Source organism: Chlamydotis macqueenii, chromosome 1 (assembly GCF_036417535.1).
Source record: "Chlamydotis macqueenii isolate bChlMac1 chromosome 1, bChlMac1.mat, whole genome shotgun sequence".
In the NCBI taxonomy this organism is placed as follows: domain Eukaryota; kingdom Metazoa; phylum Chordata; class Aves; order Otidiformes; family Otididae; genus Chlamydotis; species Chlamydotis macqueenii.
In genome coordinates this window covers 143,748,681-143,768,929 of record NC_141556.1, presented here as the reverse complement: position 1 = coordinate 143,768,929, position 20,249 = coordinate 143,748,681, and the positions used below count along the sequence as shown (strand labels likewise).

At 41.8% G+C, this 20,249-nt stretch overlaps 1 protein-coding gene across 1 annotated transcript; it reads left to right on the top strand.

Moving 5' to 3' along the window:
• Positions 1–200: 200 nt before the first annotated feature.
• Positions 201–16,300, top strand: NIPA1 (NIPA magnesium transporter 1). The gene is made up of 5 exons (XM_086768935.1): positions 201–375; positions 4,180–4,227; positions 8,175–8,265; positions 9,530–9,690; positions 11,001–16,300. Exons 1-5 carry the CDS (start codon positions 216–218, stop codon positions 11,510–11,512), a joined length of 972 nt encoding a protein of 323 aa, XP_086625061.1. The 5' UTR covers positions 201–215; the 3' UTR covers positions 11,513–16,300.
• Positions 16,301–20,249: the final 3,949 nt, after the last annotated feature.

Genomic DNA, 20,249 nt, shown 5'->3' with positions numbered 1-20,249 from the left:
ATGACGTCATCCTGCTGCCGTCCCCGTGCGGGACAGGCGCCAAGAGCCGCGGCTACCGCCGGTGCCCGCCCGGAGCCGCCCCCGGAGGGGCGGGGTGGGGCGGGGCGCGCAGCGCGGCGCAGCGCAGCGCAGGGCGGGTCCCGTCCCGGGGGCAGAGGCGCTGCCGGGTGCGCTGGGCCCGGGCCGCCGCCGTGCCAGCAGCCGTCGGCGGGGCGATGCGGATGGCGGTGGGTGCGGGAGCGGGCGAGGGGGCAGCGCAGAGCCCCGGCCCCGCCGCCGTGTCGCTGGGCTTGAGCGTGGCCGTGGTCTCCAGCCTGGTGAACGGCTCCACCTTCGTCCTGCAGAAGAAGGGGATCGTGCGGGCCCGCGGCCGAGGTAGGAGCCCCAGTGCTGCGGCGGCCGGCAGCTTCCCCCCACCCCGGGGCTCCCCTGCCTCCTCCCCTCCGCCCTCCCTTCTTCCCGGTCTCCGGAGCATCGCCCTCGGCACCGCGCGTCCCGTGGGTGCACCCCGCACAGGGGGCAGCCCGGCCTCCCCCGCGGCCGCCCCCGCGGAAGGGCAGCGGCTGCACGGTGATGGGCGGAGGGGGAGCGGAGAGCGGATCCTGACAGCCCCTCTGCCTTTGATGGGGGTTGGCGGTGTCGCCGGGGGACAGCTTCCAAGGCGGCGGGACCTGAGGTTGTCACCCTCAGCGTGTTTAACGTCGGAGGTCGATGGCTGGGGCGCGGAGTCGGGGATGCGATGGGCGAACGAGGGGGCGGCAGGCGGAGGGCAGCGAGGGTGCAGCCGCCAGCGGCCTGCGCTGGTCCCCCCGTCACCCCGTGACACAGCGCGGGGGCTCCTGCGCACGCAGGTTTCTCTTGCGGTGTTTTCACGCACTGGTAGGAGCTTCCCACCCGTTTCTCGGGCTCGGAGGTAGTTTCTCGCCCCGAGTAGCACCCGCGCATCTTGTCGCTCGTGTATCACAGCTCTTCCACGGACAAGCACCGTCACGTGGTGACTTCCCTTTTGTAGGGAACAGAAGCACATCAGTAACATGAAACAATTTATTTCTTTTATTTTTCATCTTGAAATCCCATGCCTCCTTACTGTTTTCCGAGATGGACGTATTCAGGAACCGACTGTGCTGCCTGGACAGTTTAGCCAAAACAAAGCTGTAGATTCACAGAGCGTGCAGATCTTCTGTATTTTATTCTGCAACTGGAGCTCCCCAAAGTATGCGGCCTCCGAACAGCAGTTGCTAGTTGCATCTTGATGCTCTGAATATAGGAAGATGCAATATATTATGTATTTGTTCTTAACATCGTGCTTTTATGTGAGGGAAAAGTTGTAAACATAGGTTGCATGAGGCCTTTCCGCTGTATTTCTGTGGCCGATAGCCATTTGTTTTGCAGGGGATGGTGTCTGTGTGTATGTGAACATGTGTCCATAGGTTCTGGGAACTCTTTCTTAAGAAAAATCCTTTTTAGCGACCAGGACATGCTAGGTATTTTCTCTGTATACGTGTGTGTGTGTGTATGTAAATGTCTCTATATGCATACATGTATTTGAGATGATCAGTGTCAGAGCAGCAGTGCATTTCCAGTGCCTGCTGCATCCAGCGTGTTCAGGGTGGGTGCAGTGGAGCAGAGCAAGCTTGCAACTTGCAATGTGTCCACTTCCACTTGGATGTGGACCTGTTGGAGCGAGTCCGGAGGAGGGCCACGAAGATGATCGAAGGGCTGGAGCACCTCTCCTATGAGGACAGGCTAAGAGAGTTGGGGGCTGTTCAGCCTGGAGAAGAGAAGGCTTCAAGGAGACCTTGTAGCGGCCTTCCAGTACCTAAAAGGGGCTTATAAGAAAGATGGGGAGAAACCCTTCAGCAGGGCTGGGTGCAATAGGACAAGGGGTAATGGTTTTAAAATAGTGGGAGGTAGATTCAGACTGGATATAAGGAAAAAAAATTTACAATGAGAGTGCTGGAACACTGTAACTTGATGCCCCATCCCTGGAAATATTCAAGGCCAGGTTGGACAGGCCTCTGAGCAACCTGATCTAGTTGGAGATGTCACTGCTCCTTGCAGGGGGATTGGACTAGATGGCCTTTAAAGGTCCCTTCCAACCCTAACTGTTTTATGATTCTGTGATTCTATAACTGCATTACTACCAGCTGGCAGCCTGATCTAACAAGTTTATTTGCCTTTTCTGCAATGACCTTATGGTTAAGGGCCTCAGACAAACTACCGTGTTGCAAGAATAGTCTCCCTTTCCCTCCAAGATGGCTGTAATCAATTTTTATGGTCCACAGAGAGATCCCATTTGCATCATAAATACAAATATTTTTTTTTTGTAAGGGAGACAGTGAGAAAACACAAGAGAAAGGAATGTCTTTCCATCCCAAGGCAGTTGGAGGAAGTTTCCATTTTTGCAGTGTAGTTGGGTCTGATTACTCCTGAAGAGCTTTCAGCAGGGCACTGGGTGAAGTGGGTGCTGGGTGCATGCCTGCCTTCTCAGCACTGGCAGCTGTAAAACATCCTGTTTTGAAGATATTACTGACGTCTATTTGTGTATCTTGCAGAGCAATTGATAGTATTTCCTATTGCCCTGCTCGGTGTGGAAACGTCCAGGCAAATACCCTTGGTTTCTCTAGGGTTTTTCTTTAACGTTGTGAAGCAGTGCAGTTCTGCCTTGAATCTAGCAGTCAGAGCTGCGAGTCCAAGATCGTCAGTGTCAGTTGATGTCTTTTTTTCCACTGGCTTCAGTAGGTGTTGTATAATTAACAAGGAGGCACTTCAAGCCTTTTCTATCATCTCCTCTGTTGAATCAATAATACAATATCAATGCAATTAGTAATCCTTGCTTAGTTTGAAAAAGCAGCAGGTGACAAATATTTTGCACAGTTATCTTACTTGAGTCAATATTTTCTATAATTTGTGCCCCCCACAGTGTTTTTATTTTATATGCAATAACAAAAGTCTAAAAAATTACTACACCCACTGTAAAGCTGCTCATTTTCATTAGTCATCTTCCATCTCATTTCAATTATATAGTGTGATTTCCAAGTGCTTAATATTTTATATGTCTCCAGAGTTATAGATTACAGTGTTTTTCTTGCATTTGGGATTTCAGAGTAGGTACAATATTGCCTATTGCTCTAGCAGCTCTTGAGAGAGCATCTTCCTAAATAAATGCGGAGCAGAACATAAGAGCATAGCGCGATGCCGAGGTTGCACTCGGCGGAGGCCAGGCTTTAGTTTAGTAAGCGGTCATTAGCTTTGAGGTTCTACAGAAGCAGAACTTATAAAATTTGGTGCGCAGGGGCATCCCAAGGCAAGAGCCTGTAATCTGATGATAAAAATAATAATCCTTGAGCTTGGGAGACACTAAGAGACAATCCAGAGTTTTTACTTCTCTCTTTGAAACGTGGCAATATGTCAGGAATTCAGAGGCTTCAGTTGTAGCATTTTCTAATGCTCAAATGCAGGAGGATCAGTCCACGCCATAGTACTGCCAAAACTGTGTGTGAAAACAATTTCTCTGCTGCAGTTTCTCTGATACAATTCCATTGAGGTTGTATTAGCAAACTAGTTATCCAAATCCTGTTTTTTCACATACCGTAGAATCATAGAATCATAGAATCACATAGTTGGATGGGACCTATAAGATCATCTAGTCCAACCGTCTTCCCACTACCATTGCTGCCACAGCTACTAAACCATATCTTGTAGCTCCTCATCAAGCTGCCTCTTGAACACTGCCAGGGACGGCAACTCCACCACCTCCCTGGGCAGGCCATTCCAGTGCCTGGCCACTCTTTGGGAGAAAAAGTTTTTCCTCACGTCCAATCTAAACCTCCTCTGGTACGTTTCCCATTCTTCAATGGTGGTTCTGATTTGTGTGTTTCAATGGCACCTTCAGAAGCATTTGGTGACATTTTGGATGCTCTTCTAAGTAATACCATGTTAGCGTCACATAGGTGCTTCACTGGAAACCAGAACGTCTGACTAAGGAAGTCCAACTTGGACACTTAGGCCAAATCTGAGCACCCTCTCTCATTGTTTCCCTGCCTTTCAGTTGCCTTGAAAAACAGGGTTAAGATGAAGGTCCTTAATAGCTGACACTGTTGAAATTATTCTATTTTGTAGTTCCAACATTGCAATTTCATATTTTTCTAATACATCTTCCTATACTTCCTCTTCCAGGTACTTCATACTTAACAGATATAGTATGGTGGTCTGGCACTATTGCAAGTAAGTATCTAAGTATCTTAAAGCTTTTTTTTTGTTGTTGTTGTTGGTTGGGGGATTTTTTTGTTTGTTTGTTTTGGTTTCTTTTTAAGGTTAGATGGTGAAATGAGACATCAGGAAATCTGGGTTCTCATCTTGAATCTCACTCTCACTTATCATGAAATTCCCATCCCTCAGAAATATCCCACCTTTAGTAAACTCTCACTCTGGCTACTGTGTCTGACAGTGTTTAAGAAAGCAAAGAGCTGGGACAATCCCAAGTCAGACATCTTTCCAGATTTCCAAACTATTTGGTACTTGCAGCCATTGGCAGCCATGCGCTGCTGTGACTCTGGGCTCCTGCATGGTTTTTGTCTCTGGGTCGCACTGGTCTGATCAGTTTTTAATAAAAGCCAATGCTGAATAAGAAATTGTTTCTCTGCACAAAAGGGCTCTTTGAGTACATGTTATTTTTTAGATCAGAAAGCCCTTAGCCAGCCTTGATTAAAAAAAAAAAATCCTTTTTGATTTCTAGTTTGACAGATAGTTTCAGTTTTGCTTTTAATCTGCAAGATTAATGTGAAGCCTTGTGTGGTGCTGATATGAGATCAGTGTAATTTCACTCTTGCTATCTCTGTAAACTCTGCTCAAGCTAAATTCACTCTCTGATGTGAATCCAGACCATGGGGAGCAGCTAGCTTTCTCCTCTTGCAGTTCAACTCTAGGTCTACCCACGAGGTTAAAATCCTACCTCACTTTTAGACTCTAATCCAGCCTTTTGGGAATTGTTTGGAAATGTTCTGATGCTGTACCTGAGAAGTCTATGAATCCAGTTGTGCCCTTAGTTTCATAGCAGCAGGGTAAGTCTCCGTTTTGGTTGTCTTCAAACTATGCAAAAGGAATGGAAACTGATAGATCCCTTGGAGAACAAAGGGCACAGCAGGTGTAGAAGGCAACAGAGCTTCAGAGAAAAGTCCTCAGCTAATTTAACCTGAGCTGAAGTAGGCCTTTGTCAACTTCCTCCTCTGCCGGGTTCCCTACTGCCTAAGTAGCAATAAATCTGTGCGTTAATCACTGCTGTTTATTGCTGTCGTGAGGCTCCTGTCTTGAATATCCAAGCAGAAGGAGTTAAAATAACAGAGGTTTTCTTACAGGAATTTATCTTGGTGAATCAGAGAAAACAATTTCATGCTTAAAAGAGCTGATGGAATTAAATGAAGGCAAAATAGCTGAAGGGAAGGGTATCATTTGGCTTTTGTCCATCAGCTAGGTGCAGGTATTTCAAAACAAAGCCTCAGTGAGTTTGCAAAGGAACCAAAGGAAGAATTGTTTAAGGATATTATCGATTCAGAATTGCAGCAGAGTCACAAACAGCAACAGCAAGGGCCAGACGGGCATCTATGGGATGTAGAAAAAGGCAATGTTTGGGGAATTAGCAATATCCCCAGCTATCTGGGTGAAATTGTAACAGCTGACACCATTTTCTCAAGCAGGGAATTTGGAGTTTGGAGGACTAACAAATCCTGCATGAACTCTATCAGCTTGTTTTCACAGTATTTGTTCAGATGGTGAACAGGCATTTCTGTGGTGGCATGCTGACTCAGCATAACTCTGCCTATCCATTTTGGGGCCTTGGTATCTGCTGGGTTACTGAAGACTTCAAAGGAAGGGCTACAGATTCTGCTAAGAGATTTTTTTTTAAAAGTCATAAGAGTAATTGCAGCATGTGTACAGGTATTTCAGTGAGCATTAAACTGATTAATTGCCTAATTAATTAGTTTCAGTGCAGGTTTTGATAGCAGCGTAGATGTGGCTGGTTTTTATAGTGGATAAATCTGTGTTAGTGTTTTGTTGCAGACGAGGAATGCACTTTTGAAGTGAATCTACTGCTTGTCTCCATGGATTGGTCTTTATGTCATGTTGTGGAGCTGTGTTGGAGCTCCTCAGCCAGACTTTAAGGTGAAACCAGGCTGGAAGATGCACTCTAGGAACATGCCTAATGCACACCAGCTGCAAATAGACTTTCAGTCTGTGGGAGCAGGCTGAAGTCAGTGTGAAATAAAACACCTGAGATGTGTAGAGCAGACATCTTTTGCTGTACGGATCTACTCCTGGTCTCCTTGCTAATGTAGACATGTCAGTGTGCATCAAGTTTTGTGTTGCAATCACTTGAGGGATGTTGGTACTCCTTTAGCAAGCTTAAAGCTTGCTGTGCCTTCAGGAACTGAAGCCGTGTCTTGACTTACAGCATTGATGCATCTGGAGAGGAATTTCTATCCAGACAGAGTTGGATGGGTTGGCAGGAAAGGTCCTCAGCATCAGGGAGATGGTAACAGTTATTGAGATTCTTTTTCAAATTGGTCTTAGTCCTGGTCTGTCATTCATGGTGGTAAGAGACTGTTACTGTTACTCCGTGGTGATACTGAAAACTTCTGGTAAGTTCAGTTGCCTTACAATATGTGCAGTTTGGAGCTTCAAAGGCCTAATTTATGGATCTGTAACCCCATCTGTTAGGATGCTTCCACCAGAAAGTTAAGGCACCTGACCTCCAAAAAAAGGAACCTATTGTCAGAGTCACTTGGAAGTGTATGTGATCTGCAGAAATGCAGCGTGCCAGCTGTGCCCTGTCCTCCGTGAAAGATCGGCTCCAGTGCCTTTGGATGCCTTGAAGATAATGCCAAAGTTGCCACATAACGTCTGCTGAAAACCAAGCCTGAGGCTGATAGCTGAGTTACTCTGTTCCCAGGGGCAGGGAGAATTCAGGAAACCAGCACTGACTCTTGTGCTGTAGAAATGCTGCTCATTAGCTTCTCTGGCTCACTCCTGCACATAGAGAAAGCCTCAGTGAATTGAATTAGTATAATTTTGCCACACTCTGCAGTTTTGTAAATTTGTTTGTCTCCTTCGTGTTTCCTGTAGGTTACACAGGTCTTCAGCTCTACTGATAATGTGAGCTGATTTGGTAAATTAATTAACGTGTCCACAGTGCTTTGCAGGTGTAAAGAACAGGATGATGTTAATGATATTTGATAGTCAAGGGCAATGCCAGCCTGAGCATAAAGACAGCTTGGATTCTTGAAATGTTTTTAAATGCTGTTAATGGCTTTTAACATCAACTGGAAATTTGAGCTGTGTGTAATTTGTGTTCAATCTCAAGGTTACCACAGACCCTGTAACTATGCAGGCATCATGCTGACCTCTTATAAACTTGCCAGAACTTGCAAAACCATCCAGCTTCTCTTTTTAAAATGAAAACTTGAACACATCAACTGTTTATCACAGCTGTGATGTGCAATAATGTGGTGCATTTTGGAAATTGCTTTTATTGGGGGAAGGCAAACAATAAGATTGTGAGGCTGTAACTGTGACTTGTCAAGGATCTCTTCTTTTTACAGTGGTCAGGAATTACCTTTGATGTTGTATAGTGGTGTAAAAATTTGATGCGGTCTACTGAAGAGCCCTTATGCATGAGCTTAGCATTTCATTATGAGATTCCTTTCCTCCGTACTGTCCTTATTTACCCCCCAAAAGGTAATACTGCTGTTAGGAGCTGTAACCAAGTGCATTCATGTTAAGTGTATGCACTTGTAAAGCTGAAATCATGGGGTATATGTACTTTTAACCCACCTCATGTAAATATTTGAATGCAATATTGAGATATTTGAGTGTGATCCATGAGTCTTTCTAATTCATAGTCTTATTTATATTCAACTAAGAGAAGTTGCAAATGAGATAATTGACTGTGCCCTCTTGGAACTTCTTGTGTGGCAAATATAAACCCTATATTAAAAATAATTTTAAAATATAAAAAAATTTCAGCCATTTTGTTTAAGTGCAAAATTAACAGAGCTAAGCAAATTTGTAACATCTGTTTTCCAGTTAGCTCAGTCTTTCCCAAACAGGATTGGGTAAGTTTTCATTACTTTTTTTTACAAAGGGATTTAAAGGCTTATTTCTGGTTCTCTTGACAGTGGCTCTGGGTCAAATAGGGAATTTCTTGGCCTACACTGCAGTCCCAACTGTGCTAGTGACACCCTTGGGAGCTCTTGGCGTTCCATTTGGGTAAGAGTTTGCTTTTCTTGTTCTTATCTGAATGTTGTTACTACTTAATAAAATGTTGGATAGACTCAGTGTTCACTGGAGGTCCACTGAGAAGATGTCAGCCTGATGATTGTTACTGATGTGTTATAATGTCACCTATTCCCATTTTGTGCAGCAAAGTGGCGCGAGGGGAATGCAATGGTGGAGAAAAGGTTCCTGAGCATTTAACTATTGCTATAATCTGGAATAGATAAACATCTTTTTTTTTTTCTTTTTTTTTTTTTTTTGTCCCCTTCATTGTAGTTATTCTGGACTCTTCTGCCTATTCTCTTATTCACAGTTCCCTTACTATGTAGATCTTTCCTTTTGTCTCACATTCTTTCCCTCCCCCACTATCCACAGCCCACATGTGTTTATTGATGCTGATTTTCATTTAATTGGATTTGGCCTTGCTTTCCTGAAGCGAGGGAGTCCTTTACATATGCATGCCCACAGCTTCTTGCGTGCTATGTTCATGTGAGAGGAGGGAACAAAAAAGGCAGTGAGTGTTCCTAAAAGGAGTTTAATATGCGACTAAATGTTTTGTGAATAGCTAAACTACAGTTGTGAAACTACTGCAGTGAAAAAGTACGATTATTTAAAAACAAAGCTGTGCATTCTTCAAGATTTTTCTGTCGCTTACTGTTGGCTGCTGAATTGTGTATCTGACTGCACTGGTCATCTACCTCAGAGCGTAGATCACTTTGTACAGGCTTCATGGCTGTCCATAGTTTTATACACTACAAAGCACACTGATGGTGCTTTACTTACCACCTATTATTTTATCCTAGGCTGCATAGTTTTATGTATTTTGGTCAGCTATGTGTCTGAGCTGAGCCCTGTGATTTTTGTAACCGAAGGTCACTTTGATTAAATGACTGTATAGCGCCTGTACAATGGGACTTAGTGATATCTCACCAAATTGTTAGCAGTTAGATATGCCTTGGATGCCAGATGTCTGTTTTGGGGGTTTGGTTTTTTGGGAGGGGGTGATGTAGTGCTAGTTTTTGGGATGAGGGGTTTGTTTTCCTGAAATGAGACATCAAGGATTGAATAAGACTGAGACTGGATGCATCTTTCCTAAGATAAGTCAGAAAAGCATTTTGAAGATCCACCAACATTTGGTCAAAGATCCAGCAACATTTGATACTGTTCCTTTAAGAGGGAAATTTGTGTGGCACATCACTGTTAGAGCACTATTAACAGGATGTACTCAAACTTTTAATTCTCTTCCTCTTTTTGAAAGGTCCATTTTAGCCTCTTACTTACTGAAAGAAAAACTGAACATTCTTGGCAAGCTGGGATGTTTGCTGAGCTGCGCTGGGTCTGTTGTTCTCATCATCCATTCCCCAAAGTCAGAGAGTGTAACAACTCAGGCTGAGCTTGAAGAGAAGCTGACAAATCCAGGTACTTTGTTATTTTATTAACTCATAATGATTTTGTGAGATTGATCAAGAGTAAGCAGGAGGAAGAGGTGTACCACTTCCATCAGGTAGGAGAATTGACTTCTGAAGAAACCATGATGTGACAGAGGGAAACCAGTATAGCTTTTGTGTGGTAAAACTATGCCTTACTGTACTTGGAACTCATCAGATTTGTTGATACCTATGCACAGAAAGGAAAATGTGGATGGTTTTGAAAACATTATCCTGCACAGCAACCTCAGAACAATGGCCCTTTGAACTTGCAATTTTCTAAAATTACGAAAAAGCGTATCTTGCTACTTAGAGATGAAAGGTGTGATTCTAGGATCTCAATTTAAGTTGTGTTATACAAAACAAAAAATACCGATTGTCTTTTGTTCTTTAATTCTGCCTTTGTTTGTTTTATTTTTTAATTAAAAGTTTATACTAGATACCAGTTATGTTCCAAGCAGATTTCTTTGCACAGTAAAGGTGTGTAGAAATACGCTGTTAAGACATGCTGAAATGCCTGTTCTTTCTCACAGAGAATGTAAAGCCCATCTGGCTTCTGGAGGACACATGCTAATGCTAATAAGCACCAGACTCGCTTTTACTTTTTCTTGCATAAGAGCTAAGCTGCCAGCTATTGTTATTTCCTTTACTTGCTTTAGGTGAGAGAAACTCAAACCTAATAACATCAGCTATCAAAAAAAAATTGCAAACAGAGAAAAGAAAACAAATACTCCGGTCTAAATTTACCATTTCAATCTTATCAAAATTAATTGCAAATATAGTTCTTTAAAACTGTAAAGCATCAAATGTTTTTCACGAGTCTGGTCTGTGTACTGATGCTGTAATGTAAATGATACAACTTCCCACTTCTTCCAACTCTCCCTGCTCACCTTAATGGGATCTTTACGTTTAAGCTCTTTGCTAGATCCACGCACCGTGCTTTACTGAACTGCTTATGAATGAGGTGTTATCACTGCTGTCTGTCACAGGGGGCTTTAAGGAGTATAAGCCTGAGGGAAGAGAGAATAAAATTTAAAAAGTCATCTTAAATCCAATTTCAAATCTGCAACAGTGTGTATCTTACTACATGATGATTTGTTGTACCCAAAGAAGATGACAACATCATCAGTTACAGATGCCCACATCTCTGAAAGCTCAGTGATTTGGATCTATTTTCAATAGCAAATCTTAATCCTAGTGTATTCCTGTAGTTCACTGGTATGACATGATTTGCCTGCTAAAATCTGTAGAGGACCGAGAGTTTTCACCTTGCTATTATCTTGTTTTCTTTTTGTTTTCCAGTTTTCGTGGGTTATCTCTGCGTAGTGCTGCTAATGCTTCTCCTGCTTATCTTCTGGATAGCTCCAGCTCATGGACCTACTAATATCATGGTTTACATCAGTATTTGCTCTCTGTTGGGCAGTTTCACTGTTCCCAGCACAAAAGGCATTGGGCTGGCTGCTCAAGATATCTTTCACAATAACCCCTCGAGTCAAAGGGCTCTGTACCTCTGTCTGGTACTTCTGGCAGTATTAGGATGTAGCATTATCATTCAGTTCAGATACATCAATAAGGCACTGGAATGTTTTGACTCCTCTGTGTTTGGTGCCATCTACTATGTTGTGTTCACCACCCTAGTCCTGCTGGCTTCAGCCATCCTTTTCAGGGAGTGGAGTAATGTAGGAGTGGTAGATTTCTTGGGAATGGCTTGTGGATTCACCACAGTATCTATTGGAATTGTTCTTATACAAGTCTTCAAGGAATTCAACTTCAATATCGGGGATTTAAATAAACCTAACATGAAGACAGATTAAAATATTTTTTGAGGGGAAACTGGATGGTTCAGGAAAGGATGCAGAGCCTTTCATTTCTAGGTCACTGATTCAAATATGATTCAGGTTGGTGGTCACCCTCTGATGAGTTGGTGGCCTACATGAAATGAATTGGAGGCCTCCATCCAGTTTCAAAGGAACAGTTGTCCATGTATCCCAGTCAACACAATAAATGACCTTAATTGAAACCACTGATTGATTCAGCATAGAGACTGATGTATTTCCTTACTGTAAAAGGTAATCCATCAGAAAAGATTGGGGAATATTCTGACAGACATGCGTGAAAACTTGTATTGTGGCTTCTGAGGTACCGTTTCTGTGGGCAGAGAACATCAGTTTCTAATGCAATCAATCTGATACCTTTCATGAGTGATTAAAATATGGGGGGAAAAAGTGAGTGGAACAATTTGTTAATCTCAATATAGCAATGTGTTCACCGTCAAGGCTGTGAATTCTAAGACAAATGTTGGTTGATCCGTGGACTGCAGATTTGTCCTTTTTAGTGACTGTCTCGGCAGCATGGTCTGCCATACGGTGAAGACGCTGGGGAATTTTAAATTGAATTCTTTATACGGAGCAGTGGACCCTTAAAAATCTTTCACTAATTACTTATCAGCTGATGGTAGTGTCCAGGTATGCATTTTTCTTTGTAACTTATGTGCATTAAGACATACCACATTCATCTGAGTTTTTAATTTGGAGCAGACAGAAAGACTTTGGAGGATGTGGAAATGATGCACAGACTCATTGCCTATACGGTGGCTTATTTGTAAGCAGCTCAGAACTATTTCAGTGCCTTTGTAATCCAGAAATACTGCATAAATGTGAATGTATCTGTTTCAGTTGGCCTATACTGGTTTAATAACTCAATTTCACTGTCTATAATATTGGACTGTATTCAAATTCTAAACGTGTAAAGCATCCAGAAGAAGCCACACATTTTTGGAAGAATTTACAAACCTGAACTGAAGCCCTTCGATGCCTTGACAGTTTCTGAAATACCCATAGTCCTAATGGGAAGAGGTAATCTACGGGAGGACTGTTAAGTGACTAAATACAGGAAACCCTTTTGTGAAGTAGCTGATAAGCAACAACCACAGAAAAAGAAATTTAAGAGAGAGGAGAGTGTGAGATTTCTCACAGCTCAAAAAGAGATGGTCCAATCCTCTTGTAATGTGGGAAAATGAGGTTAAAGACTGAAAAAGCCATAGGCATTCAGAGAGCTGAGTTTCAGATAGCCAACAGGGATATACATTCAGATCCAGTAATTTATAGACCTGTGTGAACAGTTCAGCAATAATACTTTGACAAGTAGTACAAATAGCTTAAGCTATGATGGGAATGATTCTGAACTGTTCCGTTTAAACCATTTAGAGAATATTGGTAATGTCAAAGAAAGAGTTAATTTTCATGTTGTACTTATATTTGGTAGTTAAACCATCAGGAGTGAAAAACTTGTAAGGAAAGCTTGAAAAGTAATGAATGTTGGGTTCCATTTAAATACAAAAAGGAAGGGTACAGTGGAACTCAACATCTCTAGTACAGAACATCTCCTGAAACAAACAAAAAACCCAAGATGATTATGAGACAGCATTTGAAAAAGTTCATAACACTTTATCAAGAAAGTATGAATGTAGCTTTGTGGCTGGCTGACAGGAATGTGGACATTGATTAAAGGAGAGTAATACTGTCCACTCTCATGTTGTTTTTTGTTGAGCTGAATTAATGTTACCTTAAAACTCAGCCTCCATTTTCATTTAAAGGGAATGTTATAAGCCCTTCTGATGGCAGCAATAATTGTGAACAGTGAATTGTAAAGATGTAGTATTCTGAAGGGACTGCTCTGAGAGAGTAAGAGCCCCTCTGTGTTATTTGGAAGCTTGCTTTATAATGCCAGACTGGGGACAATGACTCTGAGTTGGCAGAAACGCACATTGTTATAGGCCAGCACGGAAACTAGGTGTCTTGGTGAAATAAAATAGCGCTAGCAGAGAAAAGGCCGTCTTCATGGATTTTTCAAATATTGTGCATGGTTTCTAGAAAGTTTCAGAATTGTAGATGAGGGGAATTTGACTGTGAAAGCTGGTTAAAACTAACGTCTGTCCATTATTGATTGGAAGATGGTATCTTGGTGGTCAGCAGACAGTTATGTTTTGTCATATTAATTCCCTTTTTTTGTTTGAAACTGGAATTGTACATAGGTTATCAGACCTATAGAGACCTACTTTTTAAAACAATGTTAGCTGTTTCTTGAAGCAGTCATGTTGTCTTTTCAAAATTCAAATTCAGAGTGCATGAGTTGCGTGTTGGTTTTGTACTAGCCTTTAATCTCTGAGGACTCTTTAGGTTAAAACGGAAATGATCATGGTCTTATCTTAGTCCTCCTTTGGCCATATTTGTTTGTCTTGTTTTGTTATAAAATTCATTCCTATTTATTTAGAAAGTGCCTACCCTGGTATGTTAGGTGCGTACGCAAATTATTAGGAAATATTAGATACAGAATAACTTGACTGCCCTGTCTAAACTTTGCCATATTCTGCTCTGTACACACAAGTTTACTTGATGAGCACCCCCTATGCAGAGTAAGAGTAAAGTAGCAGCCGTGTTCTCGGGTCCTCTGGCCAACCTTACAGCTGGTAAAGGTCTGCATAGGTTTCTTCCCTTCTCCCCAGCTGCTCCTCATCTGTGATGAGCTTTCTAGAGATGTCTAGGTAACCTTGTTTAAAGCAGAGATGTCAAAAGCCAGCATATAAGGTGAAATAAATTCTTGTGGCCTTGCACATCATTTATAAATATCTGCAGCCTTTTGCACCATGAATGCTAAATAATGTAAACCTTTATTTTTACTACTTTGTTCAGTATGCAGCAGTGTTCTTTTGAGTTCTGCTGTACCTGGATCTGGTTCAGTTCTAACTTTAGAAATGTATTAGCATTTTATGTTGTCGCTGTTGGTATGATTCTTTCCCCCTCCATCCTACGCCCTCCTCGTTCTAGATGTCCTACCTTTTTTAGTCCCATTGCTTTCTGATTTAAAAGGAGGCACCGTTGAAGTTGAATTTTAGCCATTCCCTCTTTATTTTTTTTTCCCACCTCTTTGACAAGTAAGCACTTTGAATAAGACAGATATCTGAGTTCCATCATCTCAGGGAGCAAATGTGCATAGTTGTCTCCTGAGCTTCGGTATCCCTCACAGGTCTGCCCTTTCCATGTTCTCTTTGCATTATGTTTATTGATAGCTACCAGCCAGATAACCTCAGTTCTGATTCCAAAGTAGAAGTGGGAGAGGCTACGCATACAGAAAGTGGACGCATTACAGTGGTGGGATGCATTTGAATGAAATTCGAATCCATATGAAAGGTGTTCCACACCGTATGTCTGGCTTCTGTTATACTTGTCAAACATTTACTTGGTACTCACTTGAAGACAACTCTTTGATCATTATCCCTTCAGTGTATGGAGGATTTACGTGTCAGTCACGATCTTTATTAGTTGTCAAAAACAAAAATCCCTCAAATGTTCAGTAGGAGAATAGAAACCTTTTTGATACAACCACAAGAACAAAAAAAATTTGTAACATCTTAAATACTTATGTAAAAAAGAAAAATATCTAAACAAGTTATCTGCTGTATTGACTTTCCAGGACTCTGTATGTGTAAATAGAGCCTATTTATTAGTCAGCTGCAACTAACATTAATAAGAACCTGTCATATCACAGTTTGACAGGTGAGGCTGCCTATCAGTAATCTCAGTTTATATTTAACATATGTATTTTTCTGAAGTCACTAGCACTGAAAAATGAAAACACTGGATTTTATTTGTTGAAATACTAGAATCTGAGGTTTAGCTTTCTTTTTTTTTTAATTTAAAAAATAGAGGGTTTGTATGTGAAGAAAGATTTGGGGTTATTAAAAAATGGAGTGCTTAAAGGTGGGCTGTTGTTTGCACGTTAACCCCTCTCACCTTCTTGTTTCATAAATACAAAACATCAAGGATTCTACAGATCTTCCTCAGTTGTCTTGAGATGGTGTGACTGCTGAAGTTTTGCTGTTAAATCAAATGTTATCAAAGGTTTATCCATGACCTGTTATCTTTTCTTTAGAGATTAGTCTTTGTAATAATTCTTTGGTGCTACTGAGTATGGTTTTAAGTGATGCCGAATTTTACCGTGTACCATGTTAGGCACCAATGATGTCAACAATTATTATTACTAGTGCCCAAGTGTTTCAGACAGCAGTGTTGAAATGTTATGGGTTAAGAAATCTTTTTTAAAAGCTGCAAATATTTCTTTTGTTGTTGTTGTGGTTCTCCCTGCCCCCCTCCCCTCCCCCGAAAGTTGCTCTGCAGAGTGGAAAATATTACACAAAAGGAGTATTTTTAAGTTAAATCTTTTTTCAACTGTGGAACTTTTTTTTTTACTTACTTTTTTTTTTTTTATTTCCTGGAATGTATAAAATAGTTATAATGGGATATGGGGAAAAGGTGGATGGCAACAAACATACAGTGTCAGGTTTGGTTGCTTCAATGCTATTGCAATATAGTTACTACAGATCACATAAAAATGGTTTATTTTACTAGCTTCCAAATAATGTATATATAGATTTGTTAATGGCTTACAAGTCAAGCTTCCTCTCTTTGCTTTTTAAGAAATAGTTATAGGCATGTTGTATTTGCCTTGTGTAAATTATAAAAGGCTATTTATTAAGTTTTCTGATAACTAATCTATTTATTAACCTGTATTGTTTTAAAATAAATGATTTATTTCTAGCTCAACGCTTGTTTTGTGACTCTTCGTCTTTTTAACACAGGGAGGGGAAAAAATAAAGTTTCCCACACATCTAACTGATGTACAGCCAATTCGTAATCCCAGTTCATAAGTGCAAACTGTTTCCATTACCCTTTCATAAAACACCAGCCTTGCTTTTACTGAGTAGCGGATTCTTGCACGTGTACAGATCAGCTGCCATATGAAGGGCTCAGTCATTGTATAGTGGTGTCTACCAGCAAGCTGTAGTCTTAGTGTCTTCATTGCACTGAAGTTTGCTCACAGGTAAAATGAACGCTTCTCTGGCAGAAGTGTTTCTTGGGGCCTCGGTCACTTCAAACCATGTTTTAAAGGCTGTCATGTGCTGTGTTCAGGCACTGCTGTCCACCGGCTGCTTGCTAGAGCTTCTCTATCAAGATAATGCCACTCCACAGTTGGGTGTGCATCCAGTGGCAGCAGCTGTAAGAAAGTCTGGGTCACCAGTCTAATTTGCTGTCACAAGAGCTTCCTGCAGAAAGAATCACTTGGAAAATCACAGTGGCTGCCCATCTAATCCTTCATCTGAAATTCCTAGCTCCTCGTATCAGGTACTGGCAAATGCATGACTTTCAGGTATGTTTGGGGTTTTGGGCAGGGGGGTTTGTTGTTGGTTTGTTTGTTTGTTTTTTTTTTTTTAATTGTGGAATTATGCTTAAGAACTGTTTCAGTCTTTGTGCTTGTGTTTTAGGGGATGCATCAGTATCACTACTGGTCAAAATTAAAAGTTATTTGTTAAACAAGGAAATGAGCTCCTCTCCAATATAAAATGTTGTACACGGTGAAAAAGAGTGACATGGAGGTCACTGCAATTTTATTTTCAAAGATATTGATGATACTAGTGCAATGAACAAAGATAGACCAGAAAACTAGAGGCATTCCTTTCTACATGCAGCATCTCTGATTTTTATGGAAATAGGATAATTATGTATTTTGAGAACAGGTTTTTAGCAGGAAAATTCAACACTCTATTCTCTTCTTGTGCATCTCTAGAGTTAGGCCTCTAAGGCAGCATTGTGGTAAAAGCAAGTGTGCCTTTTATGCCACCATTATCGTTGAAAGTCAGGGACATAACCAATCCTGAGTGTATGGATCTCACCTTCAGGTATGGGAAGAGTGTTAAAGACCAAAATCCCACAATGCAAAAAAAAAAAAGAAAAAGAAAAAGTCCCATTGGTTTTTCTGAGGTTTGTTCTAAGAGCTCAAGTCTTAAGCAGAGTCCCTTAAGTCCCTTGTATGGGACAGTGCAATTGTTGCATGAGTAGACTCGCAGACATAGCTTCTTTGCTCCGCTTAGTGGTCTTTGTTAAATACAGCAGGGACGTGGCCACCAGAGACTCTGTTACAGCTGCCTGATTCCCCAATCAATTTTCTGCCAGGTACAGACCTCACCGGATCCACCTCCCTAATGGGATGCTGAAAAACTCTGCCAGCAGGCACCGTTCTGCCCAGGGACCAAGTACCAGCGAGCACCTCTCGGCAGCTGGTGCATGGTGGCTTTCATCGCAACCCCTTCACTGCATGTACGCGGTCGGAAATTACCGCACGAGAGTGAGTCAGTATGCAACCCGAGCCAGAATACCTGCTAACCCGGTAAGGTTTCCCGAGGTTGTGGAGGTGGCGTTATTGCTCTTTGTCCTTTTAAACTTACAGTTATGCACGCAGTAGATACTGAGCCCTGAAAAACCCTGTTCATAGCCTTGCGAAGTATCTACACTAGCTGACCTCTCCTGTGGAATTCACAGAGCACCCAGACGGACAGTGCTGCTGAGTTACTCTACGAGAACGGGTTAGGTTTGGCAGGTTGCCACCCTTCTGGTACTTGGATTTCTTTCCAGATACACCACAAACACGCCTGAAATCCCATGCTCTTGTAAATTTTTTAAAGATGCTTTGAGTATTTTCTGTTACAGAGCACAACCCCTGCTTTGAAGTAAAGGCTTAATGATTTGTGCCAAATTGAGAGCACTTAAAAAAATTCTTATTTTGTATGAAGAAATGACAGCGTGTTAAGTGGAACTAGCAGTTGAAGAAATATGAGAAGGATGATTGACAGATAATCACTGACATCCCATGAAGAGTCTGTAACACTTAAGGGAGTCCAGGTAATATTTTCAGGTGTTCATTCTCTTTGGTATTGGTCTAGATTGGTTGACAGGTGTTTTTGAAGAGAGGAGAGCAGAGTGGAAGGAGAAGACTAAATTAACTCGCTTCAGGCATCATTACTGTTCAACTCAGGAATACTAATGTGTATATGTTTCCAAAATTTGGCATGATCACAGGCACGTTAATTTCAGCTCCTGTAAACTTTGAACTCTCTTAGATATTGGTACTTAGATGCTCCTGTTTACACCTGACTCGTTTATGCGGTACAGTTGTTAATTTTTTTTTAATCCATTTGAGGAACCCTTTTCACCAGCTGTTGAACTTTTTAAAAAACTTCACTATTTTGGCATCTTGTAAAACACAGAAAAACCAGCCTCCTACTGTGTAATTACCTAGGTAGTAACTGCATATTGCTTAGTGGGTGTGGGTGTATATATATATGAAAACAACTACTTCAGAAGTTCCTACTGTGTAATTACATAGGTAACTGCATATTGCTCAGTGGTGTGTGTGTGTATATATATGTACATATAAATATATATATGTGTGCAAACTACTTCACAAAGGCAAAGTTCACGTTATAAATACTAGACTGGTTTTAAATTGGGGAATAGAATGTTACCTTAAGGAATACAATAGACCTAAATTTTCTCGATTTGCTTTTAGTGGCCTAGAAGTTGTAGGGAGTGGCAGAGTGAGAGACGGGGTTGGTTGAGCTGAGAAAGAACACAGCAGGTAACGTGATGAGGAGTAGCTTTGTCACGGGCATCCTGTGGGGGAAAGCCAAGATTGCTTCTCGGGTTTTGTTTCCAAGTCTAGCAAAAATGAAGAAGCTGCTTGTGCAGAGTATGATATAAGACAACACAAATCCTGAGGAAGGAAGGATAAAAAGGAAGAAACTGTTGTCACTAAGGGATGCGACAAAATGGTCCATCCTACTTGAAAAGGCAGGGTTGTGTCTTCCACGTGGAGCTACTGCCTGTGTTTTGGCAATGTTGGTAATCTAGACATAGTGCTACAGTGCAGCTTTGTAAAGCCTGTTCAAATAGTTTTAGAATGATTGAATGGTTAGGGTTGGAAGGGACCTTTAAAGGCCATCAGTCCAACACCCCTGCAAGGAGCAGAGACATCTCCAACCAGATCAGGTTGCTCAGAGCCTCATCCAACCTGGCCTTGAATATTTCCAGGGATGGGGCATACACCACTTCTCTGGACAACCTGTTCCAGTGTTTCACTACCCTCATTGTAAAAATTTGTTTCCTTATGTCCAGTCTGAGTCTGCCTCCCTCTATTTTAAAACCATTACGCCTCATCCTATCACAACAGGCCCTGCTAAAGAGTTTCTCCCTCCCCATCTTTCTTGTAGGCCCCCTTGAGGGACTGGAAGACGGCTATCAGGTCTCCCTGGAGCCTCCTCTTCTCCAGGCTGAACAGCCCCAACTCTCTCTGCCTGTCCTCACAGGAGAGGTGCTCTAGCGCTCCGATCATCTTCGTGGCCTCCTCTGGACCTTCTCCAACAGGTAGAGAGAAGAGACTGAAGAAGAGACTGAGGTTTTGAAGAGACTGAAGAGCATTCTGAGTCTGACACTTGTTACGATTGTTTCAAAGACTCCTCAGCTGAGAAGTATTTCTTTATGCATATGTATCAATTTTACTTCCTGTGAGATTAAAGCATTTTTGGTTGTAAAGTATGCACCGAGAGCATGGGACCTGAATTAAACAGGTGAATAAACCGTGCTATTTATCCAATGCCATAAAACGCCTCTTTCCCTTACTGCATATGGTTTGCAAGTTTAAGTCTTTTTTTTTTTTTTT